Here is a 27,930-nt window from a genome sequence, read left to right as displayed (position 1 = left end):
GCTGCATAAATGTGTTTATGAAAGTCTCCTATATTTTCAAGTAATCACAAACATGGAAAAACTGGTAAACATCCAAGTAATTAAAAAGCTACTGATGGGTGGAGATATCGCTTTATATTTGTTATTTGTGCAGCTAACTTGTCGTGCCGCTATTGAAATTAAAGCTTTTTATTCAAGTGTAATCACAGTAATCAACATGCTAATGTCTAAACCCATTTCCAAGTTTCCATATATCTTACTAACATTGTAAATATGTTCAATCAACTGAGGAAGGTCACAGCTCTGAGAATTACCATAGACAAAGCAATATGGAAAATCATGGCTCATCATAGTAAGATATCTGAATTTTTGAAGTTTAGTTTATGCCTAGTACAAGCACACTACACTACATACATTTATATCTGTGAGCTTTCTTATCGGACGTTCACTCTGATTAAATAGTGAAGGCTGCAACCTATCAGTGATGGTTTTAGTCTATGCTGCCTTATGGAGCTATTGAGAACAACTCCTTAACATATTAAATTTGTATTTATTTTTTTACTTTTTTCTGAAAAGCACCATGATTTTTTTTTTTTTTTCACTTTTTCCATCGCTATACAGTAAATGTATGAGGGCTTGTTTTTTGTGGGATGAGTAGTAGTTTTGACACCATTCATTTTACCATTTAGTGTATTAAAAAATATGGAATGAAAAATCCAAGTGTGGTACAATGATGAAAAAAACAATTCTACTATTGTTTTTAGGATTTAATTTTTACAGCGATAATTGTGCAGTAACAATGACATGGCGAGGTGATTTTTCAGGTCAGTATGATCACAGCGATACCAAATGTATAGATTTTTTTTCTATTTTAGCAGCCTAAAGAGGATTTTTCACCAAATTTTTCATGTTGAGCTGGACACACGACGTAATATTGGCTGACAGCAGAATCAAACTTTTTTTTTTGTTAATTTCGACTTTCTCTAGTGGAGATATTAGCAATTAAAGTATTTGGCATCTAATTAGTTACTTGTTAAGTCCAAGTGGGTGTTATCAGATAGTTTTCACTGGGGCTGTGTACTTCTCCCTGTATTAATAGGTATCTGATAACACCCATTTGGGCTTAAAAGTTAACTCATTAGGGACCAAATATTTTGATTGCCAATATCTCCACAACAGAGAGGCAAAATTAGAAACAAACAAAAACATTTTATTCTGCTCTGCAGCCACCACTGTGTGTCCAAATCAATGTGAAGATTTTGATAAAAGGTCCTCTTTAATGATTGTCATCTCTTTTGACGAAGATGCACTGGCTGCACTGATGTCTCACTTGTAGGTTATATCTTTCATCTCCTTGCTTTAAGCAATTGTTTGGATCTATCATTTTTAGTAGTTATTTGTCATCTATATTTATTCTATTTTTCTTATGTATTATTGTATTTGATTTTCTCTTATTTGCATTTATTATTTACCCTTTCATGTTGCATTTTAGTTAAATATTATCCAGCCATAGGGACATAAATAAGCTTATTAATCTTTGCCTGGTGTTGTTTTTTTCTAGATTATTATATCCACCCCATGTCTGTTACTTACTGTATATATTTTGAACTGTTTTTAATTGCTTGTCAGTTTTGCATTGTTACTCAATTAAAGGGGTTGTCTGGTCTAATATGATAAGCTTCCTTGCTAATGTAGTACATCTGGGGTTCTTGCGTCATCTAAGACTAAGCAACCTGAGTGGGAAACATCTGAAGGGAATAACATCACACACCTAGAGGAACCAATGTCACTGGTGATTAGGGTCGAGACAAAACACCTCGGCCCATGTAACCCTTACACACACAACCTTAATCTCTCCATCTAATATATATAATCGTCTTATCCCATCTGTCTGTCTGTCCTTCTGTCCAGGAAATCCCGCGTCGCTGATAGGTCCGGCCGCGGCCAATCAGCGACGCGGGATTTCAGAAAAAGATGGCGGCCGTTAGCGGCTCATCCGCTGGCCGCGACCATTCAGCGATATTGGCGCCAAATTTAAACATCGCTCTGCACAGAGGTCAGCGGCGAAGCAGCCGGGAGATAATCGGCGCTAGCCGGTCTTTTCCTGGCTTCTCGCAGCATAAGTACCCCGACCGGCGCCGCCGCTGACCTCCATCCGGCTACCATCGGAGATCAGCGGCTAGGGCCGCTGATCTCCCGAATGCAAGCGTGAAGGGAGGACCAGGGAGCGGCGCCGCCGGTCGGGATACTTCTGCTGCAAGCAGCCGGTCATCTCCCGGCTGCTCACAGCGGAAGTACCAGCACAGGCAGCGCCGCTCCCCGGTCCTCACTAATACGGTCCGCTGATTGGTCGCGGCCGCTGGCGGCCGCATACATATTCTAGAATACCCGATACATTAGAATCGGGCCACCATCTAGTAGCGTATATATCCATCATGGAGCATTAAGAGGTTCATTGTTCTTCAAATATCTTTTCTAATTTACTATAACTTAGCACATAAGATAACATACCTCAGTTTATTAAAACTGTGCAGCACAATACTCACCAGGACACTTAATTGTGTTACATTTGTGTATCTCTGTGTCAGTACCAGTGCAGCCTCTTCCACTGTTTGAGGGAGCTGGGTTATCACAAGCTCGATATCTCCTCATCTGTCCACCATTGCAGGTACGACTACATGCTCTCCAAGAGCTCCATGATCCCCAGTTTCCATGAACTACAATGGAAAGCTAAAGCTTAGTGTATGTATAAAACCAAAATAATTATTGCTGTATTCAAGAATTTAGATGTTAAGATAAATGTGAAAAGGAGATAAGCTAAAGCCATAACTTATTAATCCAGTGTCATCTTCCATGGTAATCTTGTTTTTTGACGCTGTAAAAACTGATGAAACGTAACCACTACAAATCAGTGTCAATCTATTCTAAAGCTCATTACACAGTATGAAAACTGTAAAATGGCAATTTGTTTAAAAATATGTTGTACATAGACATGTAAAATTGAAGAAAAAAACAACAATTTTAGCACCAAAGTTGTTTTAAATAATCAGTTATTTTGTAAATAAACCTTCTCTTTCATAATAAAATATTTTTAGCATTCACAAAGTTAATAGTGAATGCTAGAAAACACCAAGGTTTCTTACCGGTAGACTGTTTTTCCAGAACCCATGATAGCACACCTGAGAGAGGGATCCACCCACCAAGGACAGGAAACCTTCTGAAATAAAAGGGCGGCATAGGCGGATTATAATGAGGGCAATCTGGGCTACCGCCCGGGGCCCCGAGCTCCGAGGGGGCCCATGGCCAGACTGCCCTCATTATAATGTTAGGTGCGCCACCCGCAGGACAATGCAGCAGACGCGAACACACAGGGCACTCTGCGTGCCCACGTCTGCTGTACTCAGGCGCGGAGCCCCTGGTATTCCCGACTGTCGGCTCCTGCACTGCAGCTCCTCTATTGCTCGGTGCTGGCTCCGCCCTCTGCTCATCTTGTGCTCAGTGCTGCCTTTCTTCCTGTTTCCTCCTGCTGGCAACTCCTGGTGACGGTAAGAAGCAAATAACTACTTCCTGTTCTGTGAGAGAGTGACTTCGGCATGTCACCCTGTGTGCTGCAGGGTATGTGACCAAGGGAGGACTGCAGGGTATGGGACCATGGGGGGAGGGCTGCAGGGTATGGGACCATGGGGGGGCAGCAGGGTATGGGACCATGAGAGGCAGCAGGGTATGTGACCATGGGGGGCCGCTGGATATGTGACTGTGGGGGCTGCTAGTGGCTGCATAGTATATTATCTTGGGGGCTACAGATTAATGTTATCCTGTGGGTTTGGGGGCTGCAAGGAGCTATGTGGGGGCTCATACCATATATTGGGAGCTATGTGAGGACTCATACTGTATGTGTATGGCTGTGTGGGGGTTCATGTTGTATGTAAGGGGCTCATACTGTATATTGGACTGTGGTGTCATTGTATGTAGGGGACTTTGTGTGGATTTATACTGTATAAAGGGAGTTATGTGGGAGATCATACTGTATCTATGGGGCTGTGTGAGAGCTCTTACTGTATCTAGGTAGCTATCTAGGGGCTCATACTATATGGAGGGGGCTGTGTGTGGGTTCATACTGTATATGGAGGGCTGTGTGGGGGCTCATATTGTATGTAGAGGGCTGTGTGTGGACTCATGCTGTATGTAGGGGATGTGTGTGGACTCATAGTGTATGTAAAGTGCTATGGGGGGCTCATACTGTATGTAGCGGGCTGTGTGTGGGCTCCTACTGTATGTACAGGGGTATGGTGGGCTCATACTGTATGTAGAGGGCTGTGTGGGGGCTCATACTGTATGTAGGGGGCTGTGTGTGGGTTCATACTGTATATGGAGGACTGTGTGGGGGCTCATATTGTATGTAGGGGGCTATGTGGGGCATATTGCCTGGACTTGTGAGCTGTTATCCTCATTGCAGTTCGGCTTATGGTCTCCTTTTCTTGTCCTGATTGAAGGAATTCCCTGACGAATCCCTGAATGACCAAAGGAGGAGAAAAAAGCATCGGAAGAAGATACCATTAAGCTAAGTGCACAACTGTTCAGGCCCTATAGGGTCTATACATATAGTGTTGTATCTGCTGATAGACAGATACAACAGATGCGGGATTGCCTGTTTGTTAAGTGTTGTGGTTGTCTAACAGATAAAAATAAAACATGCAGCCACAGGGACTCGAATATATTATCCGAGCACTACAAGATACTCGGATAACACCCGAGCGTGCAGGGATAACAAGTTATCTGAGCACGTTCGCTCATCACTATTGTCTTTATGAATTGAGTTTTTAAAATAAAGAGAATTTTTTTAGGTTTTTTTTTGTTTTGTTATGGTTTACATGTATGAAGGCCCCATAGGTTGATTGCTTTGGTTGTTGATTGAGGGGACTATGTGGGGGCTCGTACTGTATATAGGTTATGTCAGCATATTAATTCTGCTCAATATTAAGTGATACAAATAAAATTAAAAATAATTATAATTAATATGTTAATATTGAGCAGAATTAATTTCAGCCTATTGTTCGGCCTCCACAACAGTCACGGCCTCTCATGTGGCCCCTTCTGAAAATTAATCTCCCACCCCTGGCCTATTATGTATGGCGCTATGTTATATATTTTTACCTTATGCTGTACATAAGGAAATAATGTGCGTGCCGCGATACACTCACTGCTATATCTGTCAGAGGGTGGGCCCAGGCCTTCTAAACTGACGGGGCCCTGGCTACTCTTTATCCACAGAACCATAGACAGAAAAAATACCCAATAAAAATTAACTTTTAATAATTATCCTTAAAAGTGTACTCTATAGTACAAGTGAGAAAAAAACTACACATATATCTCAAAAACAGGATACCATGTAAGGAGAATATAATATGAAATTAGAAATTAATTCAGACAAACTTACCCTGGATAGCACCTAATAAGATTGCTCTCCCTACCTAACAGCGGAGTGTTTTTCACCCTAAGGTTCAGATGGTGTCCCCGCTCCTCGGAGGCTGTCCCTCTTCTTTCCCTAGGTATCCCTACACAGTCAAAAGATGCCACACACATACATATAAATGGACCAATTGTAGACTATTCATGTCATAATTGACATGCTCAATATAAAAAATTACAACAATACCATATCAGTGGGGAGTGGGCAAAAATAGATATAGTTGCACAAATAGAAGGTTTTTGATTTGCAATAGCCCACTAATATAAATAGATAGACATGTGTACCAGTCAGAGCAAGTCCGAAAAAAATATTAAGAATATTTTCATCCCCAATCAAACTAGGATTCAAGCAATGCCATAAATTATATCAATTAGTTGGCCTTTAGTACAATGACTAAATGTAGTCAATCCACAATACAAAATTTCCAAAAGCTATAATAGCAATATTCCAGACATCAATATTATAAGATTCCTCAGACTGGTGTAAAGTCATCCGCAAATAAGGTTATAATTAATCCCTTTGTCCCAACCCACTGGAATAGGTAAAAATGTGTACTAGTCAGACCAAATAAGAAATAGTAATACACTTATCTTAATCTCTAGTCCATCTGAGATTCACACAGTGCCTTGAGTGGTGTCCATTAGATGTCCTTTTTTATATACATAACTGAATATAGTCAATCCACAATTCAGAACTCCCCAAAATAGTAACAGCACTCCAGGCATCAATTTTCAAGGTCCCTCAGACTGGTGTAAAATCATCAGCAGTAAAGTTATTCCTTAGGATTAGTCCCTTCGTCCCTTCGTCCCTACGCGTTTCACCCCCTCCTCAATGTGGGGCTCATCAGGGGACAAGAAATATTAGAGGAGATGAGCCATAATAGATGCCCGCATAATAGCTCCTTGTATACCGGAGTCCAACCGCATGTTCAATGTGGGATTCATCCCTATATATCTGTGGAATGCCATGTGCCACGAGATTAATTTCACCTGTGATCAATCCCAGCGTTACCCTGACTACGAGACGCAAGCTTTAAGAAACTAGCGTACCACCGTGTTTAACATCACTTCCGGTCCCAACGTAATACGTCATTTCCAATTGCGTAGCCCAGGGTATTAGCTAAGGGATCGTACGAAGAATGCGTAAGCAAAGTACGTATCCTCCCGCTTTTTACGTCACTTCCTGGAACCACCAGGTGGAACGCAGACTGCGTTTCACTATCTGCATGGAGGATACCGCTACTCTCAGTTCAACGGGAACATGCAAGAGACAATCACTACCACAAAACAATAGACCCGGAAAATCACAAGATGAGCTGAATATTCCACCATAATTAAAAAGATGTGCATCCATCCCCAAAGAAAAGGGGGGGGGGGGGAATAGGTAGCATATTATCCACTTATGTGTGAGTAACTAAGCCAGTATTACAGTCCACCAGTATGGTGAATACACACACCGGGACTATCTGTAGATATATAAAAAAGGCTGATCAGGATTTTTATCCGTAAGGCTAATTGAAACAACAGTAAGGCTATACAAAGCTAGAAAAGCTTAACTGTTCATTAATACCCCCGGGATTCAGAGATTCGAGCCAGAAAATCCATCTGGACTCCCGCTGCAGAATTCTTTTATCCCAGTCCCCCTGTCGCACTGAGGGACTCACCACTTCAATAGAACGAAATGTGATAGAATTTAAATCACCTCCATGGTGTGTATTGACGTGTTTCGCTAGAGGAGTATCTCGCTTGTTTCGGATGTCACCTAAGCGTTCACCAATACGTACTTTAAATTGTCTTCTGGTTTTTCCCACATAGTCTTTTGGGCAAGTGCACGTACATACATAGACGACACCTATTGTTTTACAATTAGCAAAATGTTTGTTCCTATAGGTGCGTCCAGTTACAGAGCTCACAAATGTATCTGAGATGGAGACATAACGACAATAAGTGCACTGTTCACATCTAAAAGTACCAGTAGACCTCCTATCCAACCAGGTCCCTCCTTCTTGGGGGGCACAAAGTGACTATGTACTAGGTGATCTTTGACAGATCTGCCTCTCCTAAAGGTGACAGAGGGATAGTCTGCAATCCAATTGGAAACATCCGGATCTGTCCTCAAGATACCCCAATATTTTCTCAGGATTGTCATAATCCTAGGATGTTGATCATCATATGTTCCAATTAGCCTAGTAAGGGAGGTCTGTTCGGGCCTGGAGTGAGACACCAGTAATTTAGATCTATCCTGTTTAAAGGCATGATTAAATGCTCTATTGATCACCCTTGTTGGATAGTCACGATCAGAAAAACGGTCCTTAAGGTCCCTAGCCTTATGAAAATAGTCAGAGGTAGAGGAGCAATTTCTCCTTAATCTTAAGAACTGGCCTTTAGGGATCCCTTGTTTCAAAGGAACCGGATGATAACTATCCCATTTTAATAGGCTATTTGCTGCTGATGGTTTTCTAAAGATAGATGATCTCAATGAGCCAGATTCATCAATTGATATTATAACATCCAAAAAGGCAATCTTTTTACCTCCTATCTCATAAGTAAATTTAAGGCCCAAATCATTTTCATTGAGGCGCTGTATGAACCCAGTGAAGGACTCCTCATCTCCAGTCCAGAGGACGAGGATGTCGTCAATGTATCGGCCCCAAAATTGAATGTGGGGGCTCCCGACGACATCCTCGTCCCCAAAGACTATGTTGTCCTCCCACCAGCCAAGGAGCAAATTAGCATAAGTGGGGGCACAGGGGCTCCCCATCGCTGTGCCCCTAAGCTGGTGGTAGAATCTCCCATGAAAAAGAAAAAAATTATGCGTAAGAACATAATCAAGCAACCGAAGAATGAATTTGTTGTGTGGGATCAAGTGGTTTCCCCTTGTTTTCAAAAAGGACTCCACTGCCATCAGACCAGCCGTATGGTGGATACTAGAATACAATGCCTCCACGTCTATGGAAACCAAAATAGTACCAGGATCAACTGTAATGTCATCCAATTTTGTTAATAAATCTGTTGTGTCTCTCTGATAGGATGGGAGAGCTGTAACAAAAGATCTAAGCATCTGATCAAGATAGATGCTTGAGTTTTGACTCAATGCATCCACACCTGAAACTATTGGCCTCCCTTTCAAAGGTGGATAGCCCTTATGAACCTTAGGAAGGGCATAAAAAGTTGCAATCACAGGAAATTTTGGAAGCAGAAAATTCAGTTCACTCAATGAAATCAGATTATTTTGTCTAGCTTGTTGCAGAATGTCAGATAAGGTCCTCATAAAAGCAGATGTAGGATCACCCTGTAATACCTGATATGTCATGGTATCTGAAAGAATATTCATACACATAGAAACATATTTATCACAATCTAGAAGCACTATGTTCCCTCCCTTATCGGAGGGTTTTATGATAAGGGAAGTGTCACCACTCAAATCCTGTAATGCTCTCCGTTCATCAAATGTAAAATTGGGGTTCACCCTATGTGCCCTTGGATTTATTCTCCTGATTTCCTCCGTGACCAACGACGAAAAAATATCAATACTACCAATATCTCCTACAGGTGGCATTTTACTACTTTTAGGTTTTAAATCCGAGAAAGGGCCCTCTCCCAATCCACGAGTGCCCTCGTTTTCAAGTTCAGCTAAGAGATGAACATCCTGGAGATCCTCCATTGAGATGCCCAATTGTAAACATTTATTTTTGTCATTGAGTGCAAAAAACTTTCTCCATCTCAACGTCCTCAAGAATAGGTGAATATCTTTAACCCATGAAAAAGGGTCAAAGCGAGTCATTGGTACAAAGGACAGTCCTGTCCCTAAGACCCTTCGTTCAGTCTCTGTAACAGTGTGTGAGGACAAGTTTATCACATTCCTATCATTACCTGCATGTAATCGATGTGGTATTATCTTATTGGCTAACGATTGTAATTCACCATTCTTTCCCGCAAATGGTAGCGTGCTTCCCTGTTCTCTAAAAAAGAGGGAGTTGAAGTAGAGGTAAAAAGATTGCCTTTTTGGATGTTATAATATCAATTGATGAATCTGGCTCATTGAGATCATCTATCTTTAGAAAACCATCAGCAGCAAATAGCCTATTAAAATGGGATAGTTATCATCAGATTCCTTTGAAACAAGGGATCCCTAAAGGCCAGTTCTTCATATTAAGGAGAAATTGCTCCTCTACCTCTGACTATTTTCATAAGGCTAGGGACCTTAAGGACCGTTTTTCTGATCGGGACTATCCAACAAGGGTGATCAATAGAGCATTTAATCATGCCTTTAAACAGCATAGATCTAAATTACTGGTGTCTCACTCCAGGCCCGAACAGACCTCCCTTACTAGGCTAATTGGAACATATGATGATCAAAATCCTAGGATTATGACAATCCTGAGAAAATATTGGGGTATCTTGAGGACAGATCCGGATGTTTCCAAATGGATTGCAGACTATCCCTCTGTCACCTTTAGGAGAGGCAGATCTGTCAAAGATCACCTAGTACATAGTCACTTTGTGCCCCCCAAGAAGGAGGGACCTGGTTGGATAGGAGGTCTACTGGTACTTTTAGATGTGAACAGTGCACTTATTGTCGTTATGTCTCTATCTCGGATACATTTGTGAGCTCTGTAACTGGACGCACCTATAGGAACAAACATTTTGCTAATTGTAAAACAATAGGTGTCGTCTATGTATGTACGTGCACTTGCCCAAAAGACTATGTGGGAAAAACCAGAAGACAATTTAAAGTACGTATTGGTGAACACTTAGGTGACATCCGAAACAAGCGAGATACTCCTCTAGCGAAACACGTCAATACACACCATGGAGGTGATTTAAATTCTATCACATTTCGTTCTATTGAAGTGGTGAGTCCCTCAGTGCGACAGGGGGACTGGGATAAAAGAATTCTGCAGCGGGAGTCCAGATGGATTTTCTGGCTCGAATCTCTGAATCCCGGGGGTATTAATGAACAGTTAAGCTTTTCTAGCTTTGTATAGCCTTACTGTTGTTTCAATTAGCCATACGGATAAAAATCCTGATCAGCCTTTTTTATATATCTACAGATAGTCCCGGTGTGTGTATTCACCATACTGGTGGACTGTAATACTGGCTTAGTTACTCACACAAAAGTGGATAATATGCTACCTATTCCCCCCCCCCTTTTCTTTGGGGATGGATGCACATCTTTTTAATTATGGTGGAATATTCAGCTCATCTTGTGATTTTCCGGGTCTATTGTTTTGTGGTAGTGATTGTCTCTTGCATGTTCCCGTTGAACTGAGAGTAGCGGTATCCTCCATGCAGATAGTGAAACGCAGTCTGCGTTCCACCTGGTGGTTCCAGGAAGTGACGTAAAAAGCGGGAGGATACGTATTTTGCTTACGCATTCTTCGTACGATCCCTTAGCTAATACCCTGGGCTACGCAATCGGAAATGACGTATTACGTTGGGACCGGAAGTGATGTTAAACACGGTGGTACGCTAGTTTCTTAAAGCTTGCGTCTCGTAGTCAGGGTAACGCTGGGATTGATCACAGGTGAAATTAATCTCGCGGCACATGGCATTCCACAGATATATAGGGATGAATCCCACATTGAACATGCGGTTGGACTCCGGTATACAAGGAGCTATTATGCGGGCATCTATTATGGCTCATCTCCTCTAATATTTCTTGTCCCCTGATGAGCCCCACATTGAGGAGGGGGTGAAACGCGTAGGGACGAAGGGACGAAGGGACTAATCCTAAGGAATAACTTTACTGCTGATGATTTTACACCAGTCTGAGGGACCTTGAAAATTGATGCCTGGAGTGCTGTTACTATTTTGGGGAGTTCTGAATTGTGGATTGACTATATTCAGATATGTATATAAAAAAGGACATCTAATGGACACCACTCAAGGCACTGTGTGAATCTCAGATGGACTAGAGATTAAGATAAGTGTATTACTATTTCTTATTTGGTCTGACTAGTACACATTTTTACCTATTCCAGTGGGTTGGGACAAAGGGATTAATTATAACCTTATTTGCGGATGACTTTACACCAGTCTGAGGAATCTTATAATATTGATGTCTGGAATATTGCTATTATAGCTTTTGGAAATTTTGTATTGTGGATTGACTACATTTAGTCATTGTACTAAAGGCCAACTAATTGATATAATTTATGGCATTGCTTGAATCCTAGTTTGATTGGGGATGAAAATATTCTTAATATTTTTTTCGGACTTGCTCTGACTGGTACACATGTCTATCTATTTATATTAGTGGGCTATTGTAAATCAAAAACCTTCTATTTGTGCAACTATATCTATTTTTGCCCACTCCCCACTGATATGGTATTGTTGTAATTTTTTATATTGAGCATGTCAATTATGACATGAATAGTCTACAATTGGTCCATTTATATGTATGTGTGTGGCATCTTTGACTGTGTAGGGATACCTAGGGAAAGGAGAGGGACAGCCTCCGAGGAGCGGGGACACCATCTGAACCTTAGGGTGAAAAACACTCCGCTGTTAGGTAGGGAGAGCAATCTTATTAGGTGCTATCCAGGGTAAGTTTGTCTGAATTAATTGCTAATTTCATATTATATTCTCCTTACATGGTATCCTGTTTTTGAGATATATGTGTAGTTTTTTTCTCACTTGTACTATAGAGTACACTTTTAAGGATAATTATTAAAAGTTAATTTTTATTGGGTATTTTTTCTGTCTATGATTCTCTGGTAAATATATATACCCTATTACCAATTTAGTTTGGTGAATATTTTTCTGGTTTTTCTCTCTACTCTTAATCCACCCCTGAAGGGTGGTACCTCTTTTTTGAATCAGTTGGGTTACAGAGCATGAGAGGAACTCCAAAAAAATATTATATACCTGATCAACACCATGTCACACAACACCCAAACTATAGTTCACACCCATATGGTGAGAAAGGGGAGGGGGGTCAACAGAGGAGGACAGATCCAGCCTATAGTGTTTAAAGAAAGTAGATGTCGTGGACCAGGTAGCAGCCTTACATATCTGGTCTATTGATACCTCTGCTTTCTCTGCTTACGAGATCGCCACGGCTCTGGTGGAGTGAGCCTTAATGCCGTCCGGGATCAGAGCACCACTAGATGAATAGGCTACACTGATGGCCTCCCTAAGCCATCTTGCGATGGTACTTTTTGTTACTCCTTAACCCTTCCTACTCCCATGATAGGCTAAGAATAGGGATTGGTCCTTCCTCCACTGACTAGTCAAGGATACTTATTGTAATAGTGTCCTCCCCTGAGTTTTTGGGATTGCTACAAAAGAAAATTTCTTGAGTGCGATGAAATTTTAATGCCACTTTAGGGAAATAAGCCGGATCTGGTCTTAATACGATTCTATCCTCATATTTGTGTATAAGGGGGGCGTTACCGAAAGAGCCTGTAAGCTACTCACCCTTCGGGCTGACATTAGAGCCACCAATATAATTGTCTTGAGGGTAAGCAATTTTGCCGATAGTGCCTGTATAGGTTCAAACAGTTTTTTAGTTAGAGCATTCAACACCAGGTTTAGATCCCATGGAAAAATTCTAGGAACCTGAACTGGCCTGGATCTATCGCAAGATTTTATGAATCTTTAAACCCACTTATTGTCCACTTGGTTACAGCTGTATAACGTCCCCAAGGCCGATACCTGAACTCTAAGCATCCTAGTGGCTAACCCCAGTTCGTACCCTTTCTGCAGGAATACTAAGATGGGGCCTACTGGAGGTTTTTCACTTAATGGCTCTCCTAAAAAATACAGGAATTTTTTTCCATGTTCTGCTGTAAATTTTAGTTGTTATGGGCTTTCTACTTTTCAGCAGGGTGGAAACTACTCTTGGTAAAAACACCTTGTTGCTCAATATTGCCCTTTCAAATTCCATGCTGCAAGATGGAAGCCCTTCACTTGAGAGTGGAATTTTGGTCCTGCATAAGAAGGTCTGGCCTGTCTGGTAGGATCCGTCAGTGACATTAGTCTTAGCAGAGAAAACCAAGGTCTTTTCGGCCAGAAAGGGACAATCAGAATTATTCTTGCCTGATCTTCTCTGATCTTTCTCACGACCGCTGGAATTATCGCAATTGGAGGGAAGGCATAAGCTATTTTGAAATTCCAGGGAAACTGGAAGGCATCTACTGCATATGGCCCTTCTGTTGGGTCTAGTGAACAGAAATTTTTTACCTTTCTGTTGGATTTGTCGGCGAACAGATCTATTTCCAGCAACCCCCATAACTGGACTATCTGCTGGAATACACTGGAGTTCAGGGCCCATTCCCCCTGCTTTAGCTTGTTGTGGCTTAGAAAGTCTGCCTTTGTGTTTTCTACTCCCCTTATGTGCAATGCTGTAAGAGACAGAAGGTGTTGCTCTGCTACCTGAAAAAGCCTACTTGCAGCTGTCATTAGGGAGTGGGACCTTGTTCCTCCCTGGTGGTTTATGTATGCTACTGTAGCTTGGTTGTCCGACATAACTCAGACATGGTGACTCTGGAGGAGAGGAAGAAAGCCTTTTAGGGCCTTTCCTACTGCCCACAACTTTTTTAGATTTGAAATTTTCCCCTCTCGAGGATTTCCCAAGACCCTATGATTGTATGGTGACTTAGAAGTGCCCCCCAACCTAAGTTGCTGGCATCGGTGTCACGGGTGTGTCAGATGTGACAGACAGTCACCCTGCAGTTGGTTGCAGAAGATCTCTTCTTTTGGCATTAGATCTGTCTCACTCTAGGACCCAGCGGCTACCTTCCTCTTGCTACTTAACACCCTGGCCTGGGTGTATAAATACTTTCACTTTGCAATAGGGAGGTGCCAGTGATACTCACATGACCCCTTGTGAAGACTTGGAGCAAGTGCAGTTCTTACTTCCTCTCTGGTGCTAAGAGGACGTGTGTGCCATCTCTCTGAAGTCGACTAAAGCTAAGCTACTTACCCCATGTCTGTCTCCCCTTGCTGTCTTTAGTTGTCAGCGTGGATAGACTAGCGCTCATCCCCCCATTCCTATCTAGGGCCAAGCGCTAAGGAAATACAGAGATAGTTTCCTGTGCGGCGATTGGTGAAGAACCAATATAGGGATGGTAGGTGTAGACAGGGTGATTGCAGATCTGTCTATGAGGTCTCCACTTCCCCCTTTCCCTAGTGTCTGGGCTCCCTTCCCCTTATCCCTTCGTGTCGCACTTTGTCTTTCCTACACTGTGAGTGAAAGCCGTTGTTATTATATTGTTTACTGGTATCGCCCACTGGACCCCTGATATCAAGTTTGCCCTGGTTGTCAACCATGATAGGGAGTTTGTGGCCTCTAAAGAAAGATCTACTTTCCCTTCTAAACGTCCGCTTAATGTTTTCTGCGAGAACAGGACTTCCCATTGGAGTTGCCGTGTGTGAAACTGGGTCCATCTGACTGCTGAAATGCAGGAAGTTAGATTTGCCAACAGAAACATAACTTTCCTCAAGGTCATGTTAAGGGACTCTATTGCTTCCGAGGCTAAATGTATGACCCTGTTTACTTTGTCTTCTGGTAAAAAACAGGCCTGCAGCTCTGAGTTCAAGACCAAGCCTAGAAAGGTCTGAACCTTTGTGGGTTTCAGTCTCAATTTCAGAGTATTCACCACCCAACCAAGGATTTTTAGGACAGCTGTGACTTCTTCCAATTGTGCAGTATAGTGGTTTTCTGATTTCCCTACTATAAGGAAATATTCTAAGTAAGGGATGACGACTGTGTTCCTGAAGAGCAAGAAGGCCATCACCTCCACCACTAGCTTGGTGAACACTCTTGGTGCTACTGAGAGTCCAAACAGGAGGGTTGTGAATTTAAAATGTCTGACTTCCCCTTGATCCGGATGAATCGGGACGGGATAGTAGCCATTTTTCAGATTAACTACTACCATAAAACAGTTGTGATGTAGAAGCTTTATTGCCGTATTCACTTCCACTTTGAATGTGTGTTTTTTTTATCCAACAATTTTGGCTCATGAGGTTGATGATAGTCCTAAATGAGCCATCCGTTTTTTTTTTTATCAAAAAGAGGGGGGAATAAAATCCCCTTCCCTTTTGTTTTTCTGGGATCTAGCATAGGACTTGTTTTTCCACTAAACTTAGGATTTCTGTCTCCAGGGCCCTCTGTTCTTCCAGTGACTTTCTGATGGGGATAATTCCGAAAGACTGTTGGGGTATCTGATAGAATTGTATTTTGAAGCCTTCTCTCACTATACTTAAGATCCATGTGCTGGAAGAGATGTTCTCCCAAGCCTGAAAGAAGCGGGAAAGCCTTCCGATCACCTCCAGCCTGGCATCATTGGAAGGGTTTTTTCGAAGTGGAGGAGGGACCTCCAAACATGTATCCTGATTCTCTCTCTTATTTCTAAAATCCCACTTCCTCTTCTGTCCTGGAGGAAGTCCTCGATTAAATTTCTTTCTCCGTAAATAAATTTTTCTGGGGTCACCAGAGAATCCGGAAAAACTCTTTCTTATCTTCAGCCCTTTCTAGAATGTCATCTGTTTTTTTACCAAACAAAAACTTGCCGTCACACGTTATAGAGCATAGTTTGTGTTTTGATTGTAGACCCTCCAGGACAGCCTTTGAGCCTTAAGGCCCATCTTGCAGCATTTGATAATCCGGCTGATCTAGCTGCTAACTTAACTGAATAGGCTGATGTGTCCGCTAGAAATGCCGAAGCAGCATGCAACAGAGGTAGATTGGATAAGATTCTATCTCTTGTTTTTTTTGTCTTTTAGCTGCTCCTCTAGCTGTTGCAGCCAAACAATAAGAGAACGAGCCGCACAGGTCCCTTCTATTGCTGGTTTCAGACCTCCTGCTGCTGTCTCCCATGTATGTTTTAAATATGCATCTGCCTTTTTATCCAGGGGATCACCCCCATTGTCACTGAAGGATACCGGATTCGGAGGCTGTGGCGGGATATGAGATGGATCCCTTCTGGACACCAAGGAGTCTTCTGATACCTTGCTCCTGTGGCTGGAATGGCTGCTGCTCCTATTACTCGAGTGGCTGCCTCCTTGTTGACAAGTTTTTGTTGTTTATGTTGCAGCTGCCGGCTGCCTGTTCTTCTGCACACCGGGACAGGCTTGGGTAAATATGGATTCCTGATTTTTTCCCACTGTATTTCATACAAGGTTCCCATCAAGGACAGGAAACCAATCGATGTGGTGGAGAGGTACCATCCTTTTATTTCAGAAGGTTTCCTGTCATTGGTGGGCCAGATCCCTCTCTCAGGTGTGCTATCATGGGTGAAGGGAAAATATAAGTACAGTGTGGAAAGGTACACTTACATACGATGATGCGAGGGGTAGTATGTTTCACCCTTGCTTTGTCAGGGGGCGAAAGTATACCTTTCCACACTATTCTAGCATTTAGCTGTGTGTTAGTGCATACATTAGTAGTTTCCAGGTTTTTTCCAGGTGACTGTATTCACAAGTATATCATAGATATTAGGTCTGATCAACTTGGTTCTCTGTTTATATAAAGATCAAAGCACTGCACTAACATGTACTGTGATCAGAACATATTTTGTGTTGTTAATTATATCATTGACTCTTAATACCTCTTAATACTCTGTTTTGGAATTAGTGTTGGGTATTAGTACAAGCACTTTAATATATATTTTCATAAGAAAGTTTGTGGCCCTCCACTGGAGTACCCTGTTTTATTTACAGTTTGATTATATATTTTTATTTTGTCACTACTATTTTTTATGAGACAACATGCATCAGTTTGTTCTTGTGGTAATTATTCATTAATTTGATGTGTCTCTGATATATATGGTTACTGGATATGCTCTCTTCTGGTTGTATCTATTAAATAAACTTTGTAGTCACAGTGTTGTCAATCTTTGAACAATTAGTTTAAACGAAAGTGACAAAACTGAAAATAGAAGCATACCAGGACATAAATCGCTGTTACAAAGTTCATTTTCATATTCAATCCCTTCACATTTGTGACCTCCATATTGCGGGGCTGGATTTGAACATTGTCTAAACCTTTGTCGTAGTCCGCCGCCACATGATAAACTGCAGGACGTCCAGCTTCCCCAGGATGACCACTTTCCATTCACTAAACAAAACAGTATCACACAGTCATTATTAGCATCATCAGTAGAAGAATATGTTCTCATTTACAACCCATAATGTGAACAATTTATTGTCAATCTCTGTATTTTTTGATGTTTCATGACCTTCATATAAATATATATACCCGGTCTTCCATTTGCATATTACTGACTTCTTAATTGTATTCTTGATAAAATAAAAGGGTTATTCCATAATTAAATATTACATATTGTTTTCTGTATGTTTAGGCAAAAAAAAGTCAAGTTGGAAAAATGCTCCTGTGTGTAGATATTGCTCTTACATATTTGCTACAATGCCCCATTTTTTGTGATCCTTTTTTAGGATTTCCACCTACTGTGTTCAGAGTCTGATGAGAAGAAGCCGCTTTTAATAGTATGAATCCTGCAACACTTGTGTACAAGAGGATCCTGACGGTGGCACTAAGTTAGGGAGCATGGGTGACCACCAGCACTGCACACATTAGGTGGATGGTCTAAGAAGGAACCCAGAAATTGCTGAGGACATCATGCCAATTATGTAACTGCAGTATCTAGACACAGCATTTTTCTTATCAAATTCTAACTAACAAACAATTATGTTGTTTTGTGATCTAACAGAGAAACAAAATACAACCCCTTTAATAAAGTAGTGTTCTATACTTTCATAGAAAACCCGTAGATCTGTAGAGTGAACGGTGTGGACGATTAAACAGCATTAATTAGAAATGTTGTGCAATTATGCAACAGAATAAAACAAATGACCTCAGCTGGAATAAATGGCCAACAATAATGTGATAACCAGGAGAGAGAGAAGGTTTGGCATTGTCAGTGCTTCTATTCAGTATTGCCACAACATTGACGGCTTCTAAAAGCCATAGACCCGACCTGATGATGCTATATTGCAATTAATGCAGTGATGTCAAAAGACATTGCTGCAGATTTGGGACCTGTACCGCCATCTGTCTTTTAGCGGGTGGTTAAAGGAAAAGGTTAACAAACTTTATTGACTTTACCTGGACATTGTCTGTCAGAGCATATCTGAGTCTGCACATCTTGACCTTCACAAGGTGATCCATCAAATAATGGAGGAGGATTATTACACACTCTTATACGTCTGTGAGTTCCTTTCCCACATGTCTTGCTGCACGCTCCCCAGGCTTGCCATGAACTCCATATACCATTAACTAAAAAAATCAAAGTAATTGACATGTGATCTTCATATGCTACATTTCCTAGTCAGAGTTAGAGTCATAGTAAAGATTAATGAAAACTGGAGTCAGACATTTGTAAAAATGTTATTTCATTGAATAACTGATCTGGATTTGATGACCTTCAAATTAAGTGAAATTTTTATATTGTAACAACTAATTGATTCTCTAAGAATCTTTTATAGTAAACTAGAAATATTGATATGATACAAACAGGTATCTATAATATAAACCAGGGATGTGTCCGTCTGTCTAAAGCCTCTATAGACTGCGCCTGCGCAATACGCGTGTGCAGTCTGGCCAGAGACAAAAGAACACATCAGCCGTTACAGGTGAGAGGGAGGAGGATGAGGATGAAGGACTGTGGTGCCAGAGATCACGGTATGCGTAAGCGCTGACCGCATACCGCCATCTCCGGCGCCATTAAATTACATTAGGACACATACCTCGATCTCGGGCGAGGCGGGGCTGGAGGAGTGTGACTCTGGAGCTCGTGCCTGCGCATAGCATGATCTCCGGCACCATTTTGTTGAAGACAGTGTGCAAATTTGTCTTCAACAAAATGGCGCCAGGACCGCGCTATGCGCAGGCGCGAACTCTGGAGCCACACTCCTCCTCCAGCCTCGCCGGAGATCGAGGACATGCTGCAAGGGAGAGGGGAAAAGGTGAGTAGGAGTGTTTTTTTTTGCATGGATGGAAGAACAGCAGAGCAGGCAGGATGGGGGAGCATATAACAGGATGGGGGCACAAATACCAGGATGGGGGCCCAGGATGGGAGCATAAATACCAGGATGGCGGACCAGCATAGGGGTGCAAATAGCAGAATGGAGGAGCATGGACCATGATGGTGGTGCATATACCAGGATGGGGGAGCATATACCAAGATGGGGGAACAGGATGGGGGAGCATATACCAGGACGGGAGACCCGGATGCAGGAGCATATACCAGGATGGAGGACCCAGATGGGGGAGCATATACCAGGATGGGGGACCCAGATGGGGGAGCATATACAAGGATGGGGGAGCATATACCAGTATGGGTGAGCATATACCAGTCTGGGGGAGCAGGATAAGTGGACCATATACCAGGATGGGGGGGAACATGTACCAGAATGGGGGACCAGGATAGCAGAGAATATACCAGGATGGGGGAGCACATACCAAGATGGTGGACAATGATGGGGGAGCATATACCAGGATGGGGGGGGAGCATATACCAGAATGGGGGACCAGGATGGCAGCGCATACACCAGGATGGGGGAGCATATACCAGGATGGGGGAGCATATACTAAGATGGGGGAGCATATACTAAAATGGGGGACCCAGATGGGGGAGCATATACCAGGATGAGGGAGCATATACCAGGATGGGGGAGCATTCGGTTTCAGTCATGGGGTCTGGCCCGGCGCCAGTTCAGTCATTGCTTTGAGAATACAGAGCAGCTGCTGTAACCCCACCATTTTATTGAAGACACTGTATATGCGAATTCACAGACACAGTGTCTTAAAAAAAATGGCGCTGGAAATGTACCAATAAAAATGCTCGCCACCCGGGCGTAGAACGGGTTCAATAGCTAGTTATATATAATGGGATTTTCCCAAAAAATAAAGGGTAACTGTATTTTCAAGTAACTTTTAAAGCATAACCATCATTTTAATTTTTATTCCATAAATCAATAGTACACGTGAAAATAAGAAACTTTGTAATCTATCTTATCAGAGAAATCGGCTTCTTTCTTCTCCTGGATTTATCTTTCATTTTTTAAATTCTCAATTCTGAGGTAAAATCTGTGTTCAGTGAAGACAGACTTTCCCATCACTGAGATAGGAGATGGCAGTTATTACTGATAAATATGGATGAGCGGACCCATTGAAGTTCGGGTTCTGGTACCTGACTGAACTTTATGGCCAAAGATAAGATTCATTGTAAAGGAGAGGATGAATGAGCCAAATGCAGAGCTCCTCTTTGTGATTGCAGGTTTGTGAGTCCTCACATCGCGCACACTGCGCTCTGTTAGGATTCTCTGGTGTTGGTGCCGGGAATGGCAGTCATGTGACCGCAAGTATGCAATATGAATACTCCCGGCCACAATCTGACTAGACTGTTTTTGGCCTCGCTCAATACACTGGCATTGAGAGATGCCTAGCCCATCTTATTGGATTGTGGTCAGGAATATGCATATTGCATGCTTGTGGTCACATGCCTGCCGTTCCTGGCGCTGACACCAGAAAATCCTAACAGCAAGCAGTGCACGCAATGTGAGGACTCACAAGCCTGAAGTAACAAAGAGTGACCACAAATTTGTAGTTTTGGACCAGACGAAAACTTTAAAAAAATGCTATTAGTCATGTGCGGGTTTGTGGATTCACCTCTGTTAACTGTCCATTGTTCATTGTTCACTGTCCATGGAGGAGGAGAGGCTCACCTGGATGAGGAAAGGGGGATAGAGATCATTCTCCGCCCCCAATGGAGTAAGTGCTATGCAAACTCCCCAGCCGTTAGAATGTGGATCTGTTTTGCTCTCCAGATGGCACTCCGAATTTTGCTTTTCAGTTGCTAATTAGCACACAGGAAGAAACAGCAGCAGAGAAATTATATGGCAGTCGTGACATGTGTAGTACTGGAGTAAGGTAAAACACTAGAGGAAGAGGAAATTGAGTTGTTTTTCAGAGTGGATTCCGAGTGGATTGAGAGCTCAGGAGGAAGGTTTGAGGAGAAGAAGTGGCTCATAGGTGAAGAAAGAAATCTCTGATAAGATATATCACAGAGCTTTTTCTATTGTCATGTATTATTGGTTTATGCAAGTTTGTTGAATGTACAGTTTCCTTTTAAAGTTTACAAACTGTCTACACTCTCTAACACTGTTGAATTAAACTCATGTTATTTTTTACCCCTTTCCAGGTTATTCTTTTTCCCCAGCAGTCCCTAAAGTGGTCCATGTGAATCTTTTGTCTGTAGGCATGTAGCAAAGTATACACAGCTGACAGACTGCAGGAAAAATTGAATCTCAGCAGAAGACAATCCATACTTCTAAGCAGGGGCGTTGCTAGGGTCAGAAAAGATCAGGGGCCCAAGCCCTGAGGCATAAGCTTTTCATCCTACCGCAGCACACATAAAAATAATAAAGGATTCTACTCTCCTTCCTTCCCTCTTCTCCAGCGGTGTTCTGTTCTGATGCCAGCAGCTGACATCAGCGTGTGAGCAACGCATGACATCACTGACATGCGCCCTCACAGGCTGAGGTCAGCTGCCAGAATATTCACTGCTCCCCACGCCCTTGGGCATGGGGAGCATTGATTATTCATGCTCTTTAGTAGCGGGCACACGTGATTGCCGAGCAGCTGCAGGCGCTGGCGGCTGAGGAAAACAGTGTGCTCACTATTAAAGAGCAAGAATATTCAATGCTCAACACGCCCATAGTCCCTCCCACCACCGACTTCAGTGCATAGAGGTGGACGGGACTATTGGTGTGGGGAGCAGTGAATATTCAATTTCTTTAACAGTGGGCACAGTGTTAGCTGCAGCCGCCGGCTCCTGCCTCCTGTGACCCGCTCCTCTGCCACTGCCTCTCCCTCCTCACCATCCACAGCCAGAAAACTATCCACAACCGTACATCCAGACTGTAAGATTCACCCCCCACTTTCCTCCAAAGTTTTAGAGGAAAAAAGTGTGTCTTGTAGTCCGAAAAATATGGTAATTGTGCATCGTGTTGGCAAATTGGATTTTGTTTTTATGGGGTTCATTCTGCAGTAAAAATGGCATGGTCAAATAATTCTCCAGATCAGTGTGCTTACGCCAATTTGAATTTTATTGGTTAAAAAAATTAAAAACCTTGTATAAAAAAAAAATGTTTGGGTTGCCATTTTTTGAGACGTATAACTTTTTTATTTTTGTGTCTATGGAGCTGGGTGAGGACTTTTTTTGCACGCTGAGCTGACATTTTTATTGATACACTTTTGTGGTACATAGGACTTTTAGATCGCTTTTTATTGTATTTTTGGGGGAAATGCTGTGACCAAAGAATGGCTATTCTGGCATTTCAATTTTTTTCAGATTTTAACCCCTTACCGACATATGTACTGGGTACATCATCTGCTGACTCCCTGACTTTGATGGCAGATGATAGCTGTGATAATCAGCCATTATCTGCCTCTAACAGCCACAGGTGGACAGCAGTATTAACAGTGTGCCGGCAGGGGGGCGCGTCATTTTATCTGTCCATCAGCACTCATGTCACGTGATTGCAGGGCACCAATGGGTTACCATGAAGACCAGGGGTCTGTTGAAGACCCTTGTGACTGTTATGACGGTAGTGCTCTGAAAGCCAACCCGTGTTTGGCATTTATAGGGGACTATAATTTTTGCTATATACAGTAATACCGTGGCATTGCTGTGTGTATAGCACAAACGATCAGATGATCGCAGGTTCAAGCCCCCTAAGGGGACAAACCGATACAATGAAAAGTAAAAAAAACAAAAAAGTATTAAAAAATATATGAAAAAATATAGAAAAAGTTCAAAATCACCCCCATTTTCCCTCACTAAAAATTAAGGAATAAAAAAATACACATATTTGGTATCGCTGCATTCGTAAACATGATCTATAAAAATCTAAAATAAATTTAAAAAAAATGTCACCACTTATAAAAAACAAAAAAACTATGCATATTTGGTGTCTCCATAATTGTACTGACCTGGAGAATCATATGAATGCTGTAACTAAAAACGCCCCCAAAACCACTTCTGAATTGCGTTTTGGTTACCATTTTGCCACACTTGGAATTTTTTCACATTATAAATATACACATTATACTGACACACATGACCTACACATATACAGACACAAGTGACCTACAAATATACGGGCACACGTGACCTACACATGTACGGACACAAGTGACGTACATATATATGGACACACATGATCTAAACATATACGGACACACGTGACCTACACATATACGGACACACGTGACCTACAGATACTGTATATGGACACACGTGACCTACACATATACGGACTGTGACAGAGTCACTGGTATGATATATATGAGGGGAGGTATGTGTCACTCAGGTTGCTCTCCTGTGTGAACTGAAACCTACTAAATTTCTGCCAGCATGTTATATGCTGGGGGTTAACTCTCTTAAAAGGTGTGGTTTTATGGGAATGGCAAAGAGGGTGGGAGGCCATTCCCCTACCTCCCCTCAGGGTGTGGCTGAGCAGGGTTAAATACTGAGTCAGTAGTTTGTTCTGTGTGTTGTGTGGTCTGGAGAGGGACATCTACAGGATGTGTTTGGCTGAAGCCAGAGAGCAACACCGGAGGACTGGTGTTTTCTAAGACTTTACCATGCTACCCAGAGCGGGCAGAGCCTCGCTTGCTAATGGACTCTGTTATACCTTCTCTTTTGTTTTCCCGTTAACCCCCGAGAGGGCCTATTTATTTTTATGGGACAGTGCTGGAAGTTTATGCCACAGAATAAACCAGTGGAAGTTAACCGGAACCGTGAGTCCTGTGTCTGCCTTTGGAGAGCCGAGTGAGTCGCTTTACCACAGTTGGTGTGAGAGTGCTGGCAAGATTCCAGGAACATGTTTACCTGCCATTTAGCTCTAGTTTTCAGGTTTTCATTTTTGTGTATTGTAATATCTGTCACTTTTGCATTTTTTTGTACTGTGGGTTTCCTTAGTTTGTTTTTATCAAGCATATTGTTTTTACCATATGTATAGCTTTTCCTCATTGGATTTTTTTTAGCCAGATTCTGATTGGTAGTTCTATGTCAGATGTCATGACAGGATGTGCTATTTAAACATGACCGTGGCCACTGGAGGCTAGAAATGATTAAGAACCACTAGGTTCGAAACGTGTCTGCTCTGGTCAGACCCCCCACGGGGTTGTGACTATATGCTACTTGTCCATCCACATATTTTTTAACTGATTTAATAAAGACTTTTGATTTTACGAGTTACCTGAAGCTGGACGCATCTCTTCCTCTCTAATCAGTTTACCGGCAGCTCAGCTGGCTCTCCGCGCTCCAGAGACTCCGAGGGTAAGCTGACTCCTTATTTATTGTACCTGCCATAGAGACCGGTAGATGTCCTGGGTAAAGGCTGTCAGCCAGCAGGAATCATCCGGCAGCAAGGAAGAGCTAATTAAGCACCTGGTGCTGAGCCAGCAGAGCATGCAGCAACAGCACTTGCAGAGCCCGCAGAGCATGCAGCAGAGCATGCAGCAGAGCATGCAGCAGAGCATGCAGCAGAGCATGCAGCAGAGCATGCAGCAGCAGCACCATTTGCAACTACAGCAGCAACAAGAGACCACTAAGCTGCTGATGCAACAGGTTCAGCTCCAAAAACAGCAGCAACAGGATCAGCATCTGCAACAGCAGCAGATCAAGTTACTTGCAGAGGCAATTCGTGGCAAAGCGACGGCTCCGACAAACCAGGTGATGACGCATACGTCAGGAAGACGGTAAGGAGAGTGTTACAGAAGATGACCCTGGGGGATGCTCTTGAGGCGTTCCTGACTGTTTTTGAGAGGGTGGGGGAACGGGAGAGATTGCCGCTGGAGCAGTGGGTGGAGGTTCTCCTGGCATATTTGACTAGGGAGCCGAAAAAGGCCTATTTGTGATCTGGCTTTGCAAGACGCAAAGGAATGCGCCAAATTAAAAACTGAGATATTGGCATGCTCAGGAGTGACTATGTCTGTCAGAGCGAAAAGGGTTCAGCAATGGGTGTATGCTGGCGACAAACCTCCACGCTCACAGATGTTTGACTTGTTACATCTAGTCCAGAAGTGGCTACAGCCCGAGTCTTCCTCTCCTGCCCAGATGGTTGAGCGTGTGGTGATGGACAGGTTCATCCATTCCCTACCCGGGCCAGTGCAGACCTGGGTTGCCCAGGGTGACACTTGGAACGCGGACGACCTTGTGGGCCTGGTAGAGATGTACCAAGTGGTCGAAAAATCCCTAGGGAAACCCGACATAGTCACCCCCCCATACTAGAGTGCCCAAAAGGGGGCGGGCTCACCACGGAAGGGGTTCGCAGCCACAACTGGGGGGGCGTCCCAATTCCACTGAAGGTGCCGCAAGGACTGTTGTTAAGGATATAGTCTGTTGGCGGTATCACAACCGTGGACACGTAGCCGCCCGGTGTCATATGTCATATGCTATCCTTCCCTACCAGTTGGTCCCTTCCAAAACTGTGGGCATTCAGTGCATCCATGGGGACACCAAGGACTACCTCTTGGCCAGCGTGACAGTGGGAACAGTCTGTGGTGCCCAGTCCCACGAAGTCGGGGTGGTTAAGGACCTGATACATCCGGTTATACTGGGCCATGATTTTTTTTTGTTTTGGGGCTTGTGGGGGAAGGGAACCGGTCTAAGTAGGGTGAGTAAAAACCAGGTCACTGGAGAAGAATCCCCGATGAAGTCTCAAGTGGATGAGTTCCCACTGTGCGTCCTTGCCAGCAATGAGGGCGATACGGTGACCGAGGATCCCAACTTCCCTGAGTTGGATGTGTCAGGAGAGAACTTTGGGACTGCTCAAGTTCAGGACCTGACCTTAAAGGGGGCATTTGACCTGGTTACTGTATGTAATGGGGTTGCCCAAGAGCGGGGGCCGTCACCAGGTTCCCCCATTTTGCAGTTCATGGGGAGTTGTTAAATCGGGTGGCCAAACTAAGGGGCAGTGAGATAGTGGAACAACTGTTAGTGCCGGGGCCATACAGATGGAGGGTACTGGATATGGCCCATTCACATGGTCTGGAGGGACACCTAGGGGTCAAGAAAACTCAGGATAGGATTGCTATGGACCTAGTAGGGACCTTAGTCAAATCAGCCAGAGGCCACCAATACATTCTGGTGATCACGAACTATGCGACCCGGTATTCAGAAGCGGTGCCGCTAAAAATCATTGAGTAAATGCATAGCCAAGGAACTTGTTCATATATTTGCCAGGATCGGTCTGCCAAAGGAAATCCTAATGGACCAAGGGACCCCATTTATGAGCAAGGTATTGAAGGAGCTGTGCAAGGTCCTCCAGATTACCCAGCCACGAACCTCGGTGTACCATCCGCAGACAGCAGGCTTAGTAGAATGCTTTAACAAGACCCTGAAAGCGATACTCAAAAACGTTTTGGAGGACATGACTGGGACTACCTGCTGCCCTTCCTGCTCTTCTCGGTAAGGGAGGTTCCACAAACCTCTACCGGTTTTTCTCCGTTCGAGCTGCTGTATGGACGATATCCACGAGGGCTCCTGAATATCGCTAAGGAAACCTGAGCAGGCGAGGTTACGCCACACCGGAGCATCATTGAACATGTCGCCTAGATGCAGGAAAGAACAGCAAAAGTGATGCCAATCGGGAAAGTGCATCTTCTCCAGGTGCAGGAAGCCCAGGCAAGGTCTATGACCAATCAGAGAGGCTGAGGCAGTTCCAGCCTGGGTACCGTGTTTTAGTGCTAATCCTTACTATCGAGAGCAAGTTCATGGCTAAATGGCAAGGTCCGTATGAGGTGGTGGAGAAAGTCAGCGAAATTAATTATAACGTCCATCAGCCTGGCTGAAGAAAGCCGCACCGAGTATTCTATGTGAACTTGCTCAAGCCGTGGCGGGACCGGAAACTGTGGAAACGCCTTGCCTGGGAGCCGCTCTTGAAGGCAAGATGGAAGAGGTCACTACAGCAGAGACTCTATCGCCGGTCCAGAAGCAACAGTGTCGAGATCTAGTACAGCCAAATCGTGACCTGTTCTCAGAGTTGCCAGGGCATAGTCAGGTGGTAGAGAATGATGTACTGACAGAGTCACATGTAAGAGTGAACCTGAAGCCGTACCGGATTCAGGAAGCACTCCGGGAAGTGATCTCCAACGAGGTGAAGAGGATGTTAGACCTTGGTGTGATAGAGGAGTCAAAGAGTGGATGGTCAAGCCCAATCGTCCTTATACCAAAACCCAACAGAGAGTGGAGGTTTTGTAATGACTACCGCCGGCTGAATGAGGTGTCCAAGTGTGACACATACCCGATGCCCTGCGTCGACAAACTGATCGAGAGGCTTGGATCGGCGAGGTACATCACCACTCTTGACCTGACGAATGGCTATTGACAGATCTCCATGTCCCAGACGGTCAAGGAGAAGTTGGATTTCTCGACACCTAATGGGTGCTTTCAATACACTCGGATGCCGTTCGGACTACAGAGCCCACCTTCCAGAGGGCTATGG

General features: G+C 43.3%; 1 protein-coding gene across 3 annotated transcripts in view; it reads right to left on the bottom strand.

Moving 5' to 3' along the window:
* HMCN1 (hemicentin 1) overlaps window positions 1–27,930 on the bottom strand; it is a 924,522-nt gene that overhangs the window by 240,730 nt on the left and 655,862 nt on the right. For all 3 annotated transcript variants that reach the window (XM_073642974.1, XM_073642975.1, XM_073642976.1), the window contains 3 exons: window positions 18,521–18,691; window positions 17,342–17,512; window positions 2,526–2,696 (listed from right to left, as the gene is read on the bottom strand). In XM_073642974.1, coding sequence (XP_073499075.1) covers window positions 2,526–2,696; window positions 17,342–17,512; window positions 18,521–18,691 — 513 coding nt within the window. The remainder of the gene's footprint in view (window positions 1–2,525; window positions 2,697–17,341; window positions 17,513–18,520; window positions 18,692–27,930) is intronic.

This window comes from Phyllobates terribilis, unplaced genomic scaffold, assembly GCF_046119375.1.
Source record: "Phyllobates terribilis strain yellow unplaced genomic scaffold, ASM4611937v1 Scaffold_8__6_contigs__length_399053987, whole genome shotgun sequence".
NCBI classification, from domain to species: Eukaryota; Metazoa; Chordata; class Amphibia; order Anura; family Dendrobatidae; genus Phyllobates; species Phyllobates terribilis.
Note: the sequence above shows the minus strand (reverse complement) of the source record. Positions and strands in the feature narration are given on the sequence as shown.